The 18,210-nt window shown below is 43.2% G+C and overlaps 1 protein-coding gene across 2 annotated transcripts in view; it reads right to left on the bottom strand.

Moving 5' to 3' along the window:
• SI (sucrase-isomaltase) overlaps positions 1–18,210 on the bottom strand; it is a 43,951-nt gene that overhangs the window by 2,832 nt on the left and 22,909 nt on the right. The window contains exons 26-46 of one of the 2 annotated variants that reach the window (XM_040074560.2): positions 16,839–17,048; positions 15,916–16,070; positions 14,749–14,917; positions 13,778–13,874; positions 13,268–13,380; positions 13,056–13,181; positions 12,199–12,327; positions 11,987–12,094; positions 11,827–11,889; positions 11,446–11,577; positions 10,730–10,814; positions 9,682–9,820; positions 5,654–5,787; positions 5,081–5,115; positions 4,873–4,989; positions 3,516–3,664; positions 2,893–2,977; positions 2,746–2,802; positions 2,015–2,139; positions 1,705–1,793; positions 406–455 (exon numbers count right to left, since the gene is read on the bottom strand). In XM_040074560.2, the coding sequence (XP_039930494.1) occupies positions 406–455; positions 1,705–1,793; positions 2,015–2,139; positions 2,746–2,802; positions 2,893–2,977; positions 3,516–3,664; positions 4,873–4,989; positions 5,081–5,115; positions 5,654–5,787; positions 9,682–9,820; positions 10,730–10,814; positions 11,446–11,577; positions 11,827–11,889; positions 11,987–12,094; positions 12,199–12,327; positions 13,056–13,181; positions 13,268–13,380; positions 13,778–13,874; positions 14,749–14,917; positions 15,916–16,070; positions 16,839–17,048 (2,367 nt within the window). The remainder of the gene's footprint in view (positions 1–405; positions 456–1,704; positions 1,794–2,014; positions 2,140–2,745; positions 2,803–2,892; positions 2,978–3,515; positions 3,665–4,872; positions 4,990–5,080; positions 5,116–5,653; positions 5,788–9,681; positions 9,821–10,729; positions 10,815–11,445; positions 11,578–11,826; positions 11,890–11,986; positions 12,095–12,198; positions 12,328–13,055; positions 13,182–13,267; positions 13,381–13,777; positions 13,875–14,748; positions 14,918–15,915; positions 16,071–16,838; positions 17,049–18,210) is intronic. The other variant, XM_040074561.2, reaches the window with a different exon arrangement.

The raw sequence follows: 18,210 nt of genomic DNA, 5'->3' as shown, positions 1-18,210 counted from the left end.
TGAGAAGAAAGAGCAGTGTGGATAAAATTAGAAGACATTGTGCCACACTGGAAAATAATGAAATAAGAAAGTGTGTTTTCTCCTACAACAGAAAGAGCTTTTCTTTTAAGCCAAAAGTCCCTATAATTGGAGCCTAATTTATTTCCAGATATTCCACTGGTTATGGCGAGAAGTGAAATCTGACAATTGTGCTCAACAATGCTCTTCAGATTCACTCCTAAATTCATTCTTAACACAGTTGAATCACATTTCTTGTAGCCTAATCATCTGTGAGCACAATTTAATGTGAGGTTGGGTTACACAGGCATTAGGAAGACTCAAATTAAAATACCCTTAGTTAAAAAAAAAAAAAAAAAAAAAATCACCCAAAGTGACTATTGAATAAATATGAGTTAATGTGATTACCTGCTTAGCAGTAAATGATGTCAGCAGGTAAACACCATCTTCGTATGCATCTGATGAAAAAGAAAGAATGAAAGAAATGGGATAAAATGTCTTTGCTGTCCACCTTATTTAACACATAGTCAAAATTCCTGCTCAAGGATTGTGTCCACAGACAATTCACAAATACAAGGGATGTATTTATATCTAAATAAAGAGAAGCTGTGCATTTCCAGAAGATGAACGCTATTAAACATAAAATGCTTCCGGTGTATATAAAGTTGAAATGAGGATAAAATGAGAACATTTTAGGGATCTAAAAGCAGGTGAAGAACCAGCACTAGGAGGATCAGGGGAGTTTCGATGAGGAGAAAAGTGTTTCTGTTTTTCACTGAGGAGTCATTTCCCACATCCCCCTCCATTCCCTGTGCAATGTCAGGGGACACCTGGCTCTGGCAGAGGCTGGTGCCTCTCTGAAGTCACTGCTGGTATTTCCCCAGCCCTGTAATTCTGCTGTGACCGCCCTCAGAGCCGTGTTGATCTCTGGGCACTGAGGCTCCTGCCTTTCCACGCTCCCCTGAGTGTCACGCTCCTCGTGATCCATGCAAATCCCATTGATCATCGGATCTCCCTAAACGTGGCCATCATCTCTGGATTCCAGAGCTGACAGTGGGTGTGAGGCACCTCCAGATCCACCTCCAGCCTCGCCCAAGCTCCCCCAGGTCACCAGGCAGAGCACATTTCCTGCATCCCTGGTGGGAATCTCATCATTCTTACAAGGGTAGAGCACTCGGGGTGGGGAGAGGAAATGACAGCCCAGTGTCCCTTATCTGCAGACAATTTAAATTTAGCCATGTCGAGGAAATTAGTGAGAGCTCTCACAAGATCTGTGGTTACGGCTCCCATGGGTTTGAGGAGGAATCTTTGTTATCTGCCTTGCCTCAGGCCCAGGGCAGGATTTCATTTAGACAACATATTAATTCTATAAATCACAGCGTCGTGTGGCTTCAATCAGGAAGGATCATGCTTCTGAAATGTTGGTCTTCAGGTTTAATTTCTGTTTTCCCTCTGAAGGTGAGCTCAGATCTGTCCCCCAGAAATGGGGTGGCTTTGGCACAAGTCCATCCCTTCCCTCTGCTCCTCCTCGGGACACCCCAGAGTTCATTCCATCTCTTCCCAATTCACATCCTTGGCTTTGGTTTCATCTGCTTGAATTGGGGCTCTGAGTATCCCCAGGGATGGAGCCTCACTGGGCAGTATCCAACCACTCTCACAGCAAAAAAAAGAGAAGTGTTTTAGGGAGGGAAGAAGCCTTGGACGTACCAATGCGAACGCCATCATCCCAGTAAAGGTGTCCTTCAGCAGACAGATCATCATCCAGGGCCACCGTCAGTCCCATCGGGTTTTTCCGGCTGTGGAAAACACAGTTTTCTCTCAATTCCCTCTGCTAATCACATCCCATATTCCCCAAATGGTAATTTCTTCACAGAAAAGTTGTGTACCCCCCAAATGACCTCCCAGAGCCATCTTCCCATCCCATACTACTAAAGACCACTAGGAAAAAAACAACCAACCAAACAAAAAAAATCCCCCAAAAAGCCAAATTGAACTTAAAATTTTCACTTCTTCCTACCTGTAAGCTGTTGTATTAGCAGGTCTTTGCCAAGGCAGGATGTATCCACCTCGGATGTGCAGGTTGATGTGCTCCAAAGGAGCAGATAAATTTTGGAATTGTTTTCTAAAGCCAGTATCCGTGTCCTACATACAAAAAAAAAAAATTGCGAATTTTTACAGGGTTTTCCTTCAGAATGGAGTGATAATATTTCTCTAGACAGGTTAATTAGGAGTTGTTACTGCAGGAGTAACTATCAATAAGAGAAACCCTGAAATTTTGGCTCTCTAAAAGCCTAGCCTGACCATGGGTGATGGCAGCTGCACCAAAGGGGCCAAGTGGGTGAAACACAAACCTGTGATTAATTAAGGGAGTTTTGATCCTGCTCTTCCTATTCCCAAAACTTTTTATTATTTTCCAGGAAAAATGATACAACTGAACCTGTTTTTTCCTTTCTTTATTAGAGCATTCCATTACAAAAACTTTCTGTATACCATTTGAGGGTCACAAAAAAAGTGAAAAGAACTCTAAATTAAAAGTACCCCTTCACCTTTTCATTTATCATAACTCTGGTCGTGTTAATATACATTATTATAAAGGAATCAAGGATTTTTATTATTTCTTTTTATGTTTCTAAGAAGTTATATTAAATGCAAATTAGGCAGGTGAGTGCTCCCACCTCCCTGCCATTCTCAGCACAATGACAGAAAATATAAGCTTTAAAATACAATTTTTTTTTTAGGGTGACTTACTGTGTGGTAATCATACCAGCGGGCGCTGGGGAAATAAGCGTTCACACTCCGATCATTCTGCAACGAAACATGAATTTTTAGGCACCTCAAATCAAAAAGTGAAGCTTAATTAAACTGACCATAGTTAATAAATGCTTAAAAGCTCACGGGTTTCATCACCGGGCTGATGAGCAGGGCAGGGCCCCAGAGGAACTGCTCGTCGATGTCCCACGTGTTCCTGTCTTGCACAAACCTGTCAGGATGAGACAGCCAGAGCTCAGCTTCCCCAAAGAGTTCCTCCTTGAAGACTCTTTTGTCAGTAATTTCACCTACTCTTCCCAGTATCTATTTCCCTGTTATTGCTGTTAATAATTCAGAGATCAATTAGTGATTGCACAAAGGTCCTGATGACGCTCATTAGAAAAACTCGAGTTGGTGCTAAGCTTTAGCGGGTTTTTGTCCAGTTCTTTGCTTTTGCTTTGCAGTAAATTGGGGCAACAAAACTCTGAAAGTCTTATGCTTATTATTTACAATGATAAAATCTTGGTCAGACTGGGACAGGCTCTTTAATCTGAGCTGCTTTTTTCCGAGTTGCTTTGAAAAAGGCAAATCGCCGCATGCAAATAACTGTTTTTCCCAGCCAAGACTTTTTTTTGTTTGTTTGTTTGTTTGTTTGTTTTAATTGAAGAGGGAAATGCTGTAAGAAAGAGTGAACTCTGTTGTTAGGGGGTCACAACTAGAGGAGTTTTAATTGGAATTCTTGACAAGGAGAGCAGGGGAATGGCACTTACTCGTGAAGAAGAGGGCGGACCACAGTGCTGCCGTGGGCGTGGGCATCATGCAGTAAGGTGTAGAGATAAGGTAACAGGGTGTATCTTATGTTCAGCACATTCCTGGAGATCTCATGAAATTCTTCACCCCAGAAAGCAGGATCCTGCCTCTGAAAGAGAAGAGAGTGTTGTTGGAGAAGGCTGGACTGCCTGAGAAAGCTGAAAAATTGAAATCAACATAGCAAAATGAACCAAGGAAATTTCTCCTCTGAAGCAGAGCATCTTCGTTTATTTATTTATTCTTCAACTCAGGAGCAAGAGAAAACTGTGGCTGTTGCTGTCAGCCCCAAGAGGGGAACTAGAAAGAGGAAAGCTGATAAAAACCCAGAGGAACACAGTGAAAATGTTTAATGCAAAGTGTCCCCAAGGCGTGACACGTCCCAGGGTACATCAGCCACCAACCCTCTGCTCCCACACTCGCAGCAAGTCCGTGGCACCAGGGACTGCTGTCAGGAGAGCCTCAAATCTTTATTAAATGGATGGAACAATGCCTTGGCTAATGGGGTAAGACTGGAAGCACCACGATAACCCTGAATCTGCATTCTGGAGGCTTTCACAGGCCTGTGGAAGGTGTGTGCTGTGAGATAAAGCAGCCGGCTTTGAAAAGGAGACTTTAATCCATTAGATATTTGCCATCTAAATAGCTCCACTCTGCTAGACCTGAAGCTTTCCCTGGAACAGGAGTGCTGTTTCCCTTTTTTTAAATTTTCTCAGTTATCTTGTTTTACAGCTTTCTCCACTCCAGTCCTTAGCCTACATTTAGGCAATTATTTCCCTTTCCTTTCAGCAGAAATACAATATCTGATGGCAGCCACCATGCAAAGCACAGAAATTCCTGAGTCTCACTCCAGCATCTTATTACACTGCCCCATTTTCGCATTTGTTGTATAATTATGGGCAATTAGGGCCGAGAGCAGTGAGGTCAGCTCTGTTTCTTGAAGTGTGTTTGCCTTAAAATCTCCATTTTCGCCCTGCTGTAGCTCCTTGAAATCCAAACGGCACGGAGGGGAAAACATGCAGAGCTTGATTCAATGAAAGCAAAGATAGAGCGTGCTTCCTTCAAGTGTCCAAATCCCACAGCAGCCCCTCTGTGGGCATAAAACCTCCCAGGTGATGGGGAGGCTCACAGCAGAGCCAGCATGGAAATAATGGCAATCTTGATTTGATAAAGAGCCAAAAGTGTTCTGTTCTTTTCTTCTCCATTTTACTTGGAATGTAGTTTTTTTTTAGCCAGGGCAATTGTGCCTTGTTCTGGATAGTTTTGCCCATCTGCTGTGAAGACCCAGCTGCTAAGAACTATTAAAAAATTGCAACTCACCCGTGTTCCTTTCCCGTTGTGATTCCTGGAATATGGGTAAAATGCACCCAGCTGCATCCAGCGGGCGCACATCTCATAATCCGCGTCATTGAAGAAGCCACAGATATCAGCTCCTGTCTGAAATTTTCAGAATAACCCAGATGGAAAACTGTATTATTGTGTACGGCATCACGGTAATTAAATATAAGTTAATAACTCATTAGCTTACATAAGATATTCCAAAGAGACTGAACTCCATCATGCCTGAAAAGAGAAATAAATTGGAGTTACTGGCTGTGGTTTTTTAGATTGTGGTTACACAGACAATGTTTATTACACTACTGAATCAGAAGAGAAAAAAACAGATACAAGCCACATAATTTCTCTAATGTGTCGTGTTTTCCTCCTACAGAAGGAGATGGGATGTAGGTGGACAGGAGCAAAGAAAAAAGATGAGTGGCAGGACACAAGGCATGGAGGGGTCTGGTCCCAAGGGAATTAAAGAAGTTCCCATCACCTGGTATAGCAGGAAGTAAGAAGAAAAAGTAAAAAAAAGGAATTGACCACAAATTCTGGTTGCTGAACTAGGTTTTTTTTTTCAGCTAAAATCACAGGAATACAAAAAGCAAGGAGGTGAAGGAGAAGCAAGGCCAGGTTGGATAAAGCTTGGAGGAACCTGGTCCATGGAAGTTGTCCCTGCCATGGCAGGGGTGGAACTGGCTGGGCTTTAGGGACCCTCCCAACCCAAACCATTCCATGATCAGGTGATCCCAGGAATGCCAGCCCTTTTCCTGCCACGTACCGATGACAGATTTGTGCAGCTGGTCCCAGGCCGCCGTGTTGTCCCCCAGCCAGTGCCCTGCCCATCTCCCGCTGCTGGGGTACGTGGAGCGGGTGATGACGATCCCGCGCTCCCTGGTGGCACCGCGCAGGGCCCTGCCAGAAACAGACACACAAACCAGTTACAGGAGAAACTCTGCACGGGGATTTATCGTGTGAGAGACTCTGGTGATGCCTGGGGCTCACCTGGAGCAGAGACTGGACAGAGCTGGAGAATAAAGCAGAGATTTATTGAAAGGCCTTTAGGGTGCACCTTGGGCAGGACAAGAGCCTGGGCAGGGCTGCACCCAAGGTGGAACCAAAATGGACAGAAAATGGTGAAAAAATGATCACAAAATGTACAAGCGGTCACGAGGTCTCACACTTTTATAAGTTTTGGTCCATTTGCATTTTGGGGATTAATTGTCCAATTCCAGCTCCAGGTTGTGAGCTCCCATCCTTCTTGTTCCTTCCTTCAACCACTGTTGTTTGTGCTTTTGGGCCAGAAAACTTGTAACCTTTGTCCTTGGTGTGCAGCAGGAAAAGGATTTGTTTTGTGTCCCTGCTGTGTGCAGAGAGCTGAGTGACACTGAATGTGAGCTCAGAGCTGCACCCTGGGCAGCACAGAATGTGGAAAACATGAAAGATAAAACTTAAGGCATAATTGAAATTAAATATATAGGTTTATATTATCATAGTGAAGGGCTACATAGTATGAATTCAATCCATCCATGCTTTTTATGGTAATTCAATATGATCCAGACACAATCCCAGAAAAGCTGGCCAACCTGCAGATGCAAAGAGAACTGGCAAACAAGGAGGGATGAAAATGGGGTTTTCCAGCTCAAGCTACCTCCTCTGTGGGAAAATAGGAATGTAGAAAAACTTTTCTAAGCCCGTTTTCTAAAGGCTCCACAATGTGTGTGAGAGCACATCATTCCTTTCCTAAAGTACCTGAAAACCTGAAGCAACACTTGGAAATAATTTAGCAACCATCAACCCAAAAGGCTCAGAAGAATGAAAACAGAGGTAGAAGTAATATTGGAGTTCTCAGGATAATTTTAGTTGACTAAAAGGTGCTGAAATAAAGAAAAAAGAGTCAGGGATTTGTAGTCCTTTCCAAAAGACCAAGGTGACAGGATATCAATACAAATATTAGTCAGAAAATCACCCTGATTAAATCCCACTGCTCTCCAATGTGAGCGCCACCATGATTGCCCAAACTGCTGCTTCAATAAGGCACTATTTGCTTATTTTTCTGTAGGATCTGCAGCTTTAGTGACACCATAATTACAGCAAAGACACACAAGTCACTTAAATTACCACTGCAATTAAACCAGGCTAATGTGCCACAATTATTTCCTCCAAGACAAACAGTAACTTTTCTAGGATCTTTTATTCCTTTGTAACATGTTGCCCAACGCTTCAATTCTCTGCTTGCTTTCCCTGTGTCAGTCATGCTTTGGAAGTGGCAGCTGAAATTTCATAAAGTGAAGACAGCGAACGTCACGTGTCAAACTGCTCAGGGATGAGCAGGACCCGAGTGTTCCGTGGCTGGAGGCTCAGGCCTGCAGCTCCATAGCTCTAGCCATGAAAAACAATTATTCGGGTCACAAAGGCTGAATTTGCCTCCAAACAGTTCCTGTAATCACTAATAAGGGCTCTGGCTATGCAAAAAAAACTCATTACAAAAGAGCAGCATCAAAGGCGACATCCCAAAGTTTCTGTGTCTAATGGATGGAGTACTGAAATGACACCAGGTTGCATAAAATATTGACATTCACTTTTCAGTTACAGCCTTTTGTGAGCTTTGTGTGCAAATAATCTTTCTGTTTGGATGGTTTAGTACCAAAATAAATTATTGCATTTCTTCGGTTTCACAAGTACCCCTTCAGTTACTGCCAAAAAATAAATTCGGGAGTGAAATATGTGTATATCTATATTTTGTAGATAACACTTGCTATAAATCTCCAGCGTGAGAATATCTGTGTGAGCCGTGAGATTTATTGTAGTGATTTCTGTTGCAGCGCCTCACGAAAGAGAGGAGAATGTTTCAGTCCACACTTAAAACACTGAAAGGATGGCAATATTGCTTTTCCTATCAAATTCTTGTCAGCTCCACCGGGTTTGCACAGCAAGGTTTTGTCAGGGGTGGCTTCCAGTGAGAAACTTGTGAAGCTTCCTCCTGACAGAGGGACCTGCCCCTGGCTGAGCCCATCAGCAGCTCTGAGTGACTTTGGGATAGCAGGAATAGGAAAGGGAAAATGTAGCTCCCAACAGCAACTGGAGGGGTGAGGATATGTGGGAGGAGAAGTCCTGCAGACCCCCGGGTCAGTGCAGGAGGGTCAGGAGATGCTCCAGGCTCTGGAGCTGGCGTTTCCCTGAAGCAGAGGGACAGAGATCTGCCTGCAGCTCCTGGAGGAGCCCAGACCTGAGCAGAGGGATGCCCAAAGGAAGTTGTGATCCCTTGGGATGCATATGCTGGAGCTGGAACTTGGCAGGAAGCTGTGGGGCCCCAAAGACAGGAGGAGGGGAAGAGAGGAAAAAACAGCAGAGACAGAGCGTGATGGATTGACTGCAACCCCTCCTCCACGTCCTCTCTGCCTCTGCTGGGGAGCAGGTAGAGAATAGGGAATGAATTGGAAAAAGACGGAAGGCTTGGGAGAATACTAAGCTTTGGTTTTAATTGTCATTATTCTCTCTGATTTGATTGTGAATTAAACTGATTTCCACAACTGAGCAGTTTTGCCGTGACAGTCATTGGTGAGTGGCCTCTCCCTGTCCTTATCTCAATCCATGAATCTTCCTTTATACTTTCTCTCCTCTTCCCCGCTGAGTTGGAGGGGCTTTGATGGGCGCCTGGAGCTCAGCCAGGGCCCAGCCCACCACGTTTTGTGCTTCCCAAATCCCATCAGACGGAGCTGACAGCACAGGGATCAGACATTCCCTCCTGTCCTGTCAGCAATTCCACCCCTGCCTTGACTGGCAGCGCTGCACCGGCACGCTGCCAACGGAGCACCCTCTCCCAAATCCAAACTGCCCTGATATTTTCTCCCTTTATGGCAATATCAAAGTTACCAAGGGCTTTAAGGTTAAGATGTGTACAGAAAATCCGTGCCTCGCTCGCCGGCTGAATCGTAAATGAAAGAGCCCAGCTCTGTTATCATCAGATCAGGCGTTATCTAAAGCAGGCTGGGGACAATTCAGAGGGACAGATAATGGCCTCGGAACTGGGAGAAGAAACGCTTCAAAGCAAAGCTTTGCGCTCACACTTTGCATTTTAAAAGTCACCATTCCCCCTTTTCACTTTGTTTTAAAGAGAGAACATAATCGAGCCTGTCTGAAATTCACACGGCTGAAATTCTATTCAGTTTTCCCTCACTGGGTGTGAAGTGTGAGGGAAACCAGAGCAAGCCAGGCAAGCCCAGCAACACCCAGAAACAACAATGGGTGATGTTTTAATTCCAGGAGTTGCAGTGGAGCCCTGGAAGCACAGACCCCCCTCACCTTCTCCTGCAGCTCTGCTCCCACCACCCTTTCCTGCACAGGGGAGATCCCTGGCTGGAATAACTCCAGCCCTTGGAGCACCCAACTGCTCTTGGAGCTAGTTTGAAAAACCCTCTCCTGCACAGGGGAGATCCCTGGCTGGAATAACTCCAGCCCTTGGAGCACCCAACTGCTCTTGGAGCTAGTTTGAAAAACCCTCTCCTGCACAGGGGAGATCCCTGGCTGGAATAACTCCAGCCCTTGGAGCACCCAACTGCTCTTGGAGCTAGTTTGAAAAACCCTTTCCTGCACAGGGGAGATCCCTGGCTGGAATAACTCCAGCCCTTGGAGCACCCAACTGCTCTTGGAGCTAGTTTGAAAAACCAGACTGGTCAGAGCAAAGAGAAAGATCGCTCAGGCATCTTGAATTAAGCAATGGAAGTTTTGGCCGTAGGAATGCAGACATGGAGTGTACATTCGGGACATATTTTGGAGGCAGCATGGAATATGCAAATATGCACTTACTCCAGGCTGGGTCTGGTTTGGGACCATCCATAAAGGTTGTGGACATCGTAGTGTCTGACCGGAGTCCCGTCTGCCAGGTAGTGCTGACCTTCCATGCATGGAGTCTTGTGGATTAATCCTGCTGACCTATATCCCAACTCTTGTGGAAAGGGAAGAAATGTATTTATTATTAATAAAAAGCATGTATTATTCACTTGAGTTACTTTCTCTTAATTTTCGTTATCTGTTAGGCATTCAGGCTCTTTACAGTGTCGCTTAATTTTTTATAATTATAAAACTAGCATTTCCAAAATGGAACGTTTCCAATATTCTTATCAAGTATCTGGGCCTCGGAATGTTTTAATAGTTCAGTTACAGATCCTCTTACTACAGAGGCTCAGAGAATAAATAAACAGAGTATATAAGAAAATATCTCAGATCTTTTATGCACTGTCACACTAACCACACAAACAGAAAAATGAGTGTGGTGGGGGTATGATCTGTGTCTAAACATTAATTCCCTGGAAATTCCTGCGAAACCACTCACAAAACCTGAATACAACAGTAAGCAGTGAGAGTATGCTAATAAACCATTAATAAATAATTCCTAATTAATACTACTTTAAACCAGTACTTCAGGAAAGCCAAGCTAAGAAAGCAAAGCATTTCAAGCATTTGACTGCTCACATAAATGGTAATGAGAGGAGACACATGGATATTTTCTAAATATTTAATTAATTGCATTATTCATCTGAGAAAACTGCAAAACAGAGAGCTCAGTTTTCTGCCATGCCTCAAGCAAAGCACTTAGACACAAAATAGGGATCAGAATCCATCTGCAGCAAGGAGCTGGAAAGAACTTTATTTCTGCAAGGTGCTGCACAGCTCCCGCTGAAATACCAGGGCTTGCAGTGTGCCCATAATCTCAGGAATGAAGGGCCGCATTCAGTGAGGAGTTGTGGGTTTATAAACCCATATTTATTTCAGCGTTTATGCCCCATATACTAGTTAAGAATTTATGTAGGAACCAGAAAAACCTAAAACTGTTTTAAGGAGGAATCAGACTTACGAGGCACGTAGGGGGGATTATTTAGGAGGTTGTTCTTACAGCCACCCATGGCACCATTCACAAAAGCTGCTGGTTCATTCATGTCCTGAAAACACAGAGCAAAACCCCTTAGATTGCTACAGGACACCATAAATTCTGAATTACACACAAGCAGCACTGTAGCGCTCCTGAGGAGCCCCCTGCAGCTGCAGTCTGAGTTGGACATCCCATGTTCCATAAAGGGACTGACAAAAAGTCAGGAAAAGGACTTTCCATGAGGGCATGGAGTGACAGAAAAAGGGGGATGGCTTTGAGCTGAAGGAGGGCAAGACAAGAAGGGATACTGGGAAGGAATTGTTCCATGTGAGGGTGGGGAGCCCCTGGCACAGGGTGCCCAGAGAAGCTGTGTCCCTGAATCCCTGGCAGTGTCCAAGGCCAGGTTGGACAGGACTTGGAGCACTCCAGGACAGTGGAAGGTGTCCCTGCCCATGGCAGGGGGTGGAAATAGAAGATTTTTAAGATCTCTTCCAACCCAGACTATTCTGTGACTCAACAATTCTTTGTTTCAAGGGAACAACCTCCAAGATTGTCAAAGACCAACATTTTCTTAATGGGAATTTAACACGGGACTCTTCTGCCAGAGGAGTGCAGATACTGGGAGTTAGGAATTGGGGGCCTCTCCACCAGTGTCAGGCAGAGAAAAGCAATCTAGAAGTGAGTTGCATTTCCACACTTACAATCCACAGGCCATCAAACTTGAGGCTTTTTGAGGGGTCAGAATTGTTGTAGACCTCCAGGATTTCCCTCTTCCACCACTCCACCGTGGAATTGCGGAAGAAGTCTGGGAAAGCACAATATGCTCCATAGGCCTGTAAAAACAGAAGGAAAACAAGACAGATAAGGGGACTGAAGGCATTTCATACTTAAATTCTGGAATTAGAAAAAAAAAAAAAAGAAAAGAAAAAAATCACTTGTTCACTAATTTTTTTTGGCTTTTAGGAAGGCTTAACAAGTTTCTGCAACTTATTCCTGCCATCAGATTTGTCAATGAGTTTGCCGCTCTTTTAAGTGATTAATGCCTGTATTTGAATCCAGAACCAAACCATGTCACTACTTACCTCTACTTGTTCTTCATGAGGCCGTGACTCATTGATTTGGACATTGGGAAGAAACGGCCAGACCTAATAGGACAAAGAATATTTAAAATTGTCAGATCACACTAAATACAAACTGAGCACCGACAACACACAGGTTTAAATACTCTTCCCTGGACAGTACCTTGGAATATAAAATTTCTTTGGTATCAGGCCGTTGTACGAAGACATTGTTGGCCACACCTCTCTCGAAGGCAGGATACTTGGTTTCATTCCCAGAAATGGCTGGATCCTACAATTAGAAACACTTTTACCCTTATGCTCAAAACCTACGTTGAATATATTCTCCATTTTGTGATGCTACATTGGAATTTAAAAGCAATATTCCAAACTGACCAGGATAATGATAAATCTCATTCCTTCTGCTCTGATTTTGTTGACCAGAGCTGGTAATCCAGCAAAGTGTGGGGAAAGGGTGAAGTCCAGGTTCCTTTCCATGTAGTCAATATCTGTATATTGGACATCCTGCAGTTAAAAAACCCAAACAAATGAACAATTAATTTTAAATTATTTTCTCCCCTTTTTTTGCCAAATACTGAAAATCCGCCAAAATAAGTAAAATACGGAACATTTGATGCATAAAATTAGAAGCAGTGGTAACTTCAGGCTGAAGCTGTTAAATTAATATTACACAATTTATGAGTAGGTCCAAATCAAAAAATCTTTCACTGCTGCATCTAAACTGAGGGGGGCAATTGATACAAAATAGAGGGGGAAAGAAAAAAAAGGATTTGTCCACATGTATGTATACAGAAGCTGCATATTTTCATAGCTATAAGGAAACAATGGAAATAGTTTTTCTCTATTGAAACACTGATATTATTATATTTAAAATGAAGCTTCATTCAACTTATAGCATAATTTTGTTAGATCTAGGTGCTATTCCTACTGTCCCAACAACAACCTGGGCCAAATCACAGCTGACTTGAAACGGAGCATTATGGCAATGAAATTATGCTGCTTCATTTTTTTCCCCTGTTGGTTTTTCTTAATCACTGCTCCTTCCTGTCATTCTTTGGTGTGAATAATGAAGAAAATTAAGCAGCTTTTAACACAGCCCAGAGCCTGTGGCACAAAACCTGCTTTTCTCTGTCACAGTGGGGTTTTTGTGGTTGGTTGCTGCTTTAGTGTCTAAGTGGATTTAGTCAATGCTACAAAGCCAAAAGCTCCAATGCTATTTGCTCCCAACGTACATAGGGAATCCTAGCTGCCTTCATTTCCTCCACGAGCTGGGCAACCTCCGAGTCGTTGGCGTATCCATAGCGGCACAGCTGGAATCCCAAGGACCAGTAGGCTGGCATGACTGGGCGCCCAATCAGCTGGAAATAGGAAAGGATGCTCGTGGTGAGGAGGGGAAGAGAATCCAAACCAACCCACCAAAGCCCAGCGTTAGTCAGGCTCCTACTTGAGTGTATTCCTGAACCACGAGTTCGGGAGTCGGGCCCAAAACCATGTAGAAGTCGAGGATCCCTCCAATGGTGCGGTAGGTCAGGGCAGGGGTGGGCTGGAATGTCACATCTGGAAGTGGATGGAAGGAGGTGAGAAAAGGATGACTGAGGTTTGCCACCAGTGCAGAACACTTCGTGTAAAAAAGTAACACACGGAGGAGGATGGAGGGAGACAATTTACAAAGAGGGACCGGACAAGGGGAAATGGCTTCACACTGACAGAGAAGGGGCTTAGATGGGATATTGGGAAGAAATTAAATTGTTCCTTGCGAGGCGGGTTAGGCTCTGAGGGTGCCCAGAGAAACTGTGGCTGCCCCTGGATCCCCTGGCAGTGTCCAAAGCCAGGGTGGAGCAGCCTGGGATAGTGGAAGGTGACCTTACAGGGGAGTGGAAGTGGATGAATTTTAAGGTCCCTTCCAACCCAGATCATTTCATGATTTTATGAAATAAAGTGAAAGTTTTCTTACCCATCGCATTGCTGTTAAGCAAGAAAACTCCATGGGCATTGCCATCTTCTTCAAGAGCCATATAAAATGGCTGAAAACCATAGGAATTCATCTTGTACTACAAATAAAATAAAATACATTTTACTGGGGAAACATTGCAAACATTTGCTTATTAACATTTAGTAACAAATTTAATATAAAATGAGACAAGTGCCAAACATAGTAAATAAACTTTAAATTTATACACCTAGGCCCTACCTAACCTCAAAACAAACCTGCAGGAGGTCACTTGGAGCTTCACGATTTGTCAGGCTTGTCCAGACAGGACAAGCTTGGGCAGGAAGGAAAGCAAAGGTATTGCTGCACTTAAATTTCACTAATGAGAAGATGCTTCCTCAGGACAAAACTTTCCCTTCTTTGCAAACAGAACCAGGTGTTTACATGCTCAGAAGATGCTGGTGACATTATGTTTAATTTCCTCAAAATGTGTTCCAGCCTGAACTGGAAGTTAGAGCTATAGTTAGCTGCTGCTATTTCATTGGCCATTCCCTGATAATTGGAAATTTGCTATCTTGTAGGAAATAAGACAAATAAACAGAGATAAGGTTTCTGCTTTACCTGTGTAAGTACTAAATTAATCCCCAAGCAACAGGAATTGTTCTGACTCATGTCTAATTTTCGAAACAATGAGATGAGAAGAATAAAAAAAGGAGGAACGTGCTGTTACTCCTGAGCCATCTGTCACCTTCCAACACCTGACTGTGGGCCTGAGCTCCTCACGTTGCTCTTGCAGGTCACAAATAATGGGTTTACAGAAGACCTTTGCCATGGAGACACCATCTAAATTGTAAACTGTGATAAATATGGTCAGAGCCAATGCCCAGTACCAGCAGACATCCACTGAATTTTAAAGTCGTGCTGAACATTTTTGCACTCATTGGTTAAAAAAAAAAAAAAAAAAAATCAGGTTTTCTTCTTCTTTGCCTACTTACACCTGGAGGCTGGTCCCTGGTGAACATTCCCCAGGTGTTCCAGTTCATGTTGTGTCGGAACGTGGGGTGCTCACTTTCCCCGAACCCGTAGATGTACTGGGACGCCAAGCGGGTGGAAATCTGAATGAACATGTCACTGAAGGTGAAGGTGGGCAGGGCTGAATTCCAGCTGAATTCCAGAAGTGGGAAGAGGAAAGGGAAAATATGAATAGAGCATCGTCAGGGCTGTGTTTCTGGCAGACACTTTCTTTTGGGCCACTCTTCTTCTCTGGCAATCTCACTCTTCAGTAAAAGTGGACAAAAACTGTTGTGGTTATCAAGGAAACTTAAACATTTCACCACGTGGAATGAGGGTTTCTAAAAATTGCTGAAGAGTTTAGGGACACAAAGTCCTCTGTGTCTCTCAGAGAGGAATCCTACACAAGCACCATGCACTGCAACTTGCGTCGTATTTTGGTAATTTAGTGGGAAAATGCATTTCAGGACACTGCAATCCTATTTTCCTCCCAGACCGAGCACTGGAGCCACATGGAATAGAGTAAATAAAGTGCTTTCTACAGTTCACTGAACTTTCTGTGCAGATTGCATTCACAGGTCACATTCATTATAAATCAGCATCTTTCTAGTTAGAAATCAAACTGCAGCCTGGTGGGCCCTGCCAGAGAATTTCATTGTTCCAGGAGCTTCAGTTGCAGGTTGAATTATTATTCTGGTTGGCAGAAGGCAATTCAACTCGCAATTAAGTTTTTAGTACTTTAAAAAATTAAATAAAATTGGTTTTTTGAATAAAAAACCCAACACACTCAACTCTTCTCTGTTTCCTAACTCTGACTTAATCAAGGAAAAATGAAGCTCCTGCCAGGCTCATCTGCCATATTACCAAAACCCACCTCAAGTGGGACACTACTTCCTTCTATTTTTTTTTTTCCCTAACCATTCCCCAAAACTGACCCAAATGGCCAACCCTTAATGAGCAGTGCTGTGGTCACCTCAGGAATATTTTAGGAACTGTAGAAAATCATTTTGCCTCCCAGGATCTTGGGAAGGTCACAAGGCACAGCCTGCAGAATTGCCAGTGTTCTTCACTCACAGAGAGAAGGTTTGGCGTGAAAAAATCTACCAAAAACCCCACGTGAAATAAAGTAACAAAAAGCATCAGCGGCTCACATGACTGTGCCCGTGCTCTTCCGGCGGACTTGGATCCCAAAGGGTTGGATCTGGAGCGAGACCTCGTAGAGCCGGTCCTGGCTCGAGTTCGTGGGGGAGCTGGGGAGGTTCAGGGGCACTGGGACCTCGTACCGTGGGTTCCGATAATCGTAGATCTGTGAAGCAGAAAGCGGCTCATTTAAACGAGTCAGTCGTTGGAAATCTGAATCTGATAATACATTTTAAAACGCATGTGGTGGTGAGTATTTTCTTTCAATGTCTTGAACCAGTTCTTTCACAGGATTTTGTTGGGGGGGAAAGAATCCCAACCAATGAACCGTAAAGATTTATTTTGGATCAGGAATGGCTCATCTATTTATCTACATGAAATTAAAGTATATACTTATATTTAAAATATAGGTGTGCACAATTTGCAAGTCTGATAAATAATTTTCTAGTTCATCTTTTTGCTCAACTTTTAGGTTTTCTGTATTTTGAAAGCTGATAGAAGTTAGTTTTTGATGTCTGACCACTTAGCTCAATATCATTAAAAACAGGGCAATAAATTACAATTAAACAACAGTGCATGGAAATTTTTAGAATAGAAGTGCAATGATGGATGTAAACATAAACTGTAGAGTCATGAGAGCACGTGCAGATAAATTTACCTGCATATTAACAAAATACTTTCAGTTTCAAAGTTCCTGGTTGACATTTCCCAGACACCCTGACATTATACCTTTGATTCATGTAATTTCATTGTAAAATTGAGTGCTAGGATTCCAGGACTAAAAAAAGATGCAAGCTAAGAGCAATAATAATTGGTTAGAAGGAGAAACATATTTACACAAAGCTGCCTCTCTCCGTGAAACATAAATTTGGCTATAAAAAGCCCTTTGAATTTCCATAAATAAAACATTTGGGGAATTCTGGGATGGCGATACCTTAAACTGCAGCATGTTGTTGAGATGATATTTCACCTCCAGGCGCAGGGTGCTGATTGGGGCAGTGGCAGCCTCGTTAGCTCTGACCTTGGAGCTTTGCAATATTCTGAGGTTGGCCGTAATTCCAGTGGGGGAGTAACTGATAGCCTCTATCACGTAAGGATTGGCGGAGCTGTAATAGCAGGAAGGAACACCTGGATTTTCTGTCACCTAGTGCAAACAGAAAGGAGTTTCAGATTAGTGAGTCAACTGGATTTTTTGTTAGGTATTCGCATGGAATCCCATTTTTATCAGAACTGTGTCAAATGTAGAATTTGGGGGGAAGAATTAATGGAATCCTGAATAAAGAAATAATGCAGGATAATCTCTACACTGACTCAGGTGTAATAAAGGCAACCAGTGAAGGTTGTACAAATAGTTCAGTCAGGAAACTGAATCCTCGTGCACTGAAGATGGGATTAATTTCCCCATCTCTGTGATCTTCAGATCAATCCCTCAACATGGTTTAATCTTGGCTTGTGGAAATTCCTGAAGTTTTGTCCCTTTTAATCCCATTGCTCTCTGGCCGCTTTCAGGGAGATGTGCCCCAAACCCATTTCATACTCAGGCAACATCAGAGCAGATCTTCCCACTGGCTTTGTTCACACAAATTAACCTTGATATATCTAGTGAAAATAACATCTTACTCATCTGAGATCTCCTGGCATTTCCAAATGTCCGAAATTACAGAAAATTCTTTTAGCAGTGCAACAAAACCAGAGAAGTTCATCAACTGCGTCAGCTGGTGCAGGAGCAGCCAGCACAGAATTTTGGATTTAATTCCTCTAGGAAAGGCCCAAAATTGGCATTTTAGATTCAGAAGAACAGGAAATAATTTAGTTAGAGGCACCCTCTGAAGTTCAACCCTGCCAGGCCATGTTGCTCCCACATGTTTATTAATTAATAATATTTATACATAAAAGCATGTGTTAAAGAACTCCATGTCAGAGACTAAGGTTTGGAAATAGCTCCTTGATGTACATATAAACAAGATTACAAATGAATCAAGGTCTTTTGTGGAATTCAAGGATTTCCTCTCAAACGGAGATCCAGAGGAGTTAATTTGACTGAAAATGTCCCTGAGTGACTGTGGAGGTGACACAAAGGGGCTGAGCCTTGCAAGCCACGGTGCCCCTGAGGCAGAAGGGGCAGCTGAAGATGTCCTTCTACTTTTTCACAACTCTAATATAATTTCTGTTCATCTTTCAAAAAATCCCTCATATTTCCTCAACTCCTGATACAATTGGGTAGAATTTAAATGGCTGTCAGGTACTGAGGTAAATAAAATCCATCGGCACAGGCCAGCTGAGGCCTGTGTGCCCATTTTGTTTAA

This window comes from Hirundo rustica, chromosome 10 (genome assembly GCF_015227805.2).
Source record: "Hirundo rustica isolate bHirRus1 chromosome 10, bHirRus1.pri.v3, whole genome shotgun sequence".
NCBI lineage: Eukaryota > Metazoa > Chordata > Aves > Passeriformes > Hirundinidae > Hirundo > Hirundo rustica.
The sequence above is the reverse complement of the archived record's forward strand: the minus strand, read 5'-3'. Positions and strand labels throughout refer to the sequence as shown.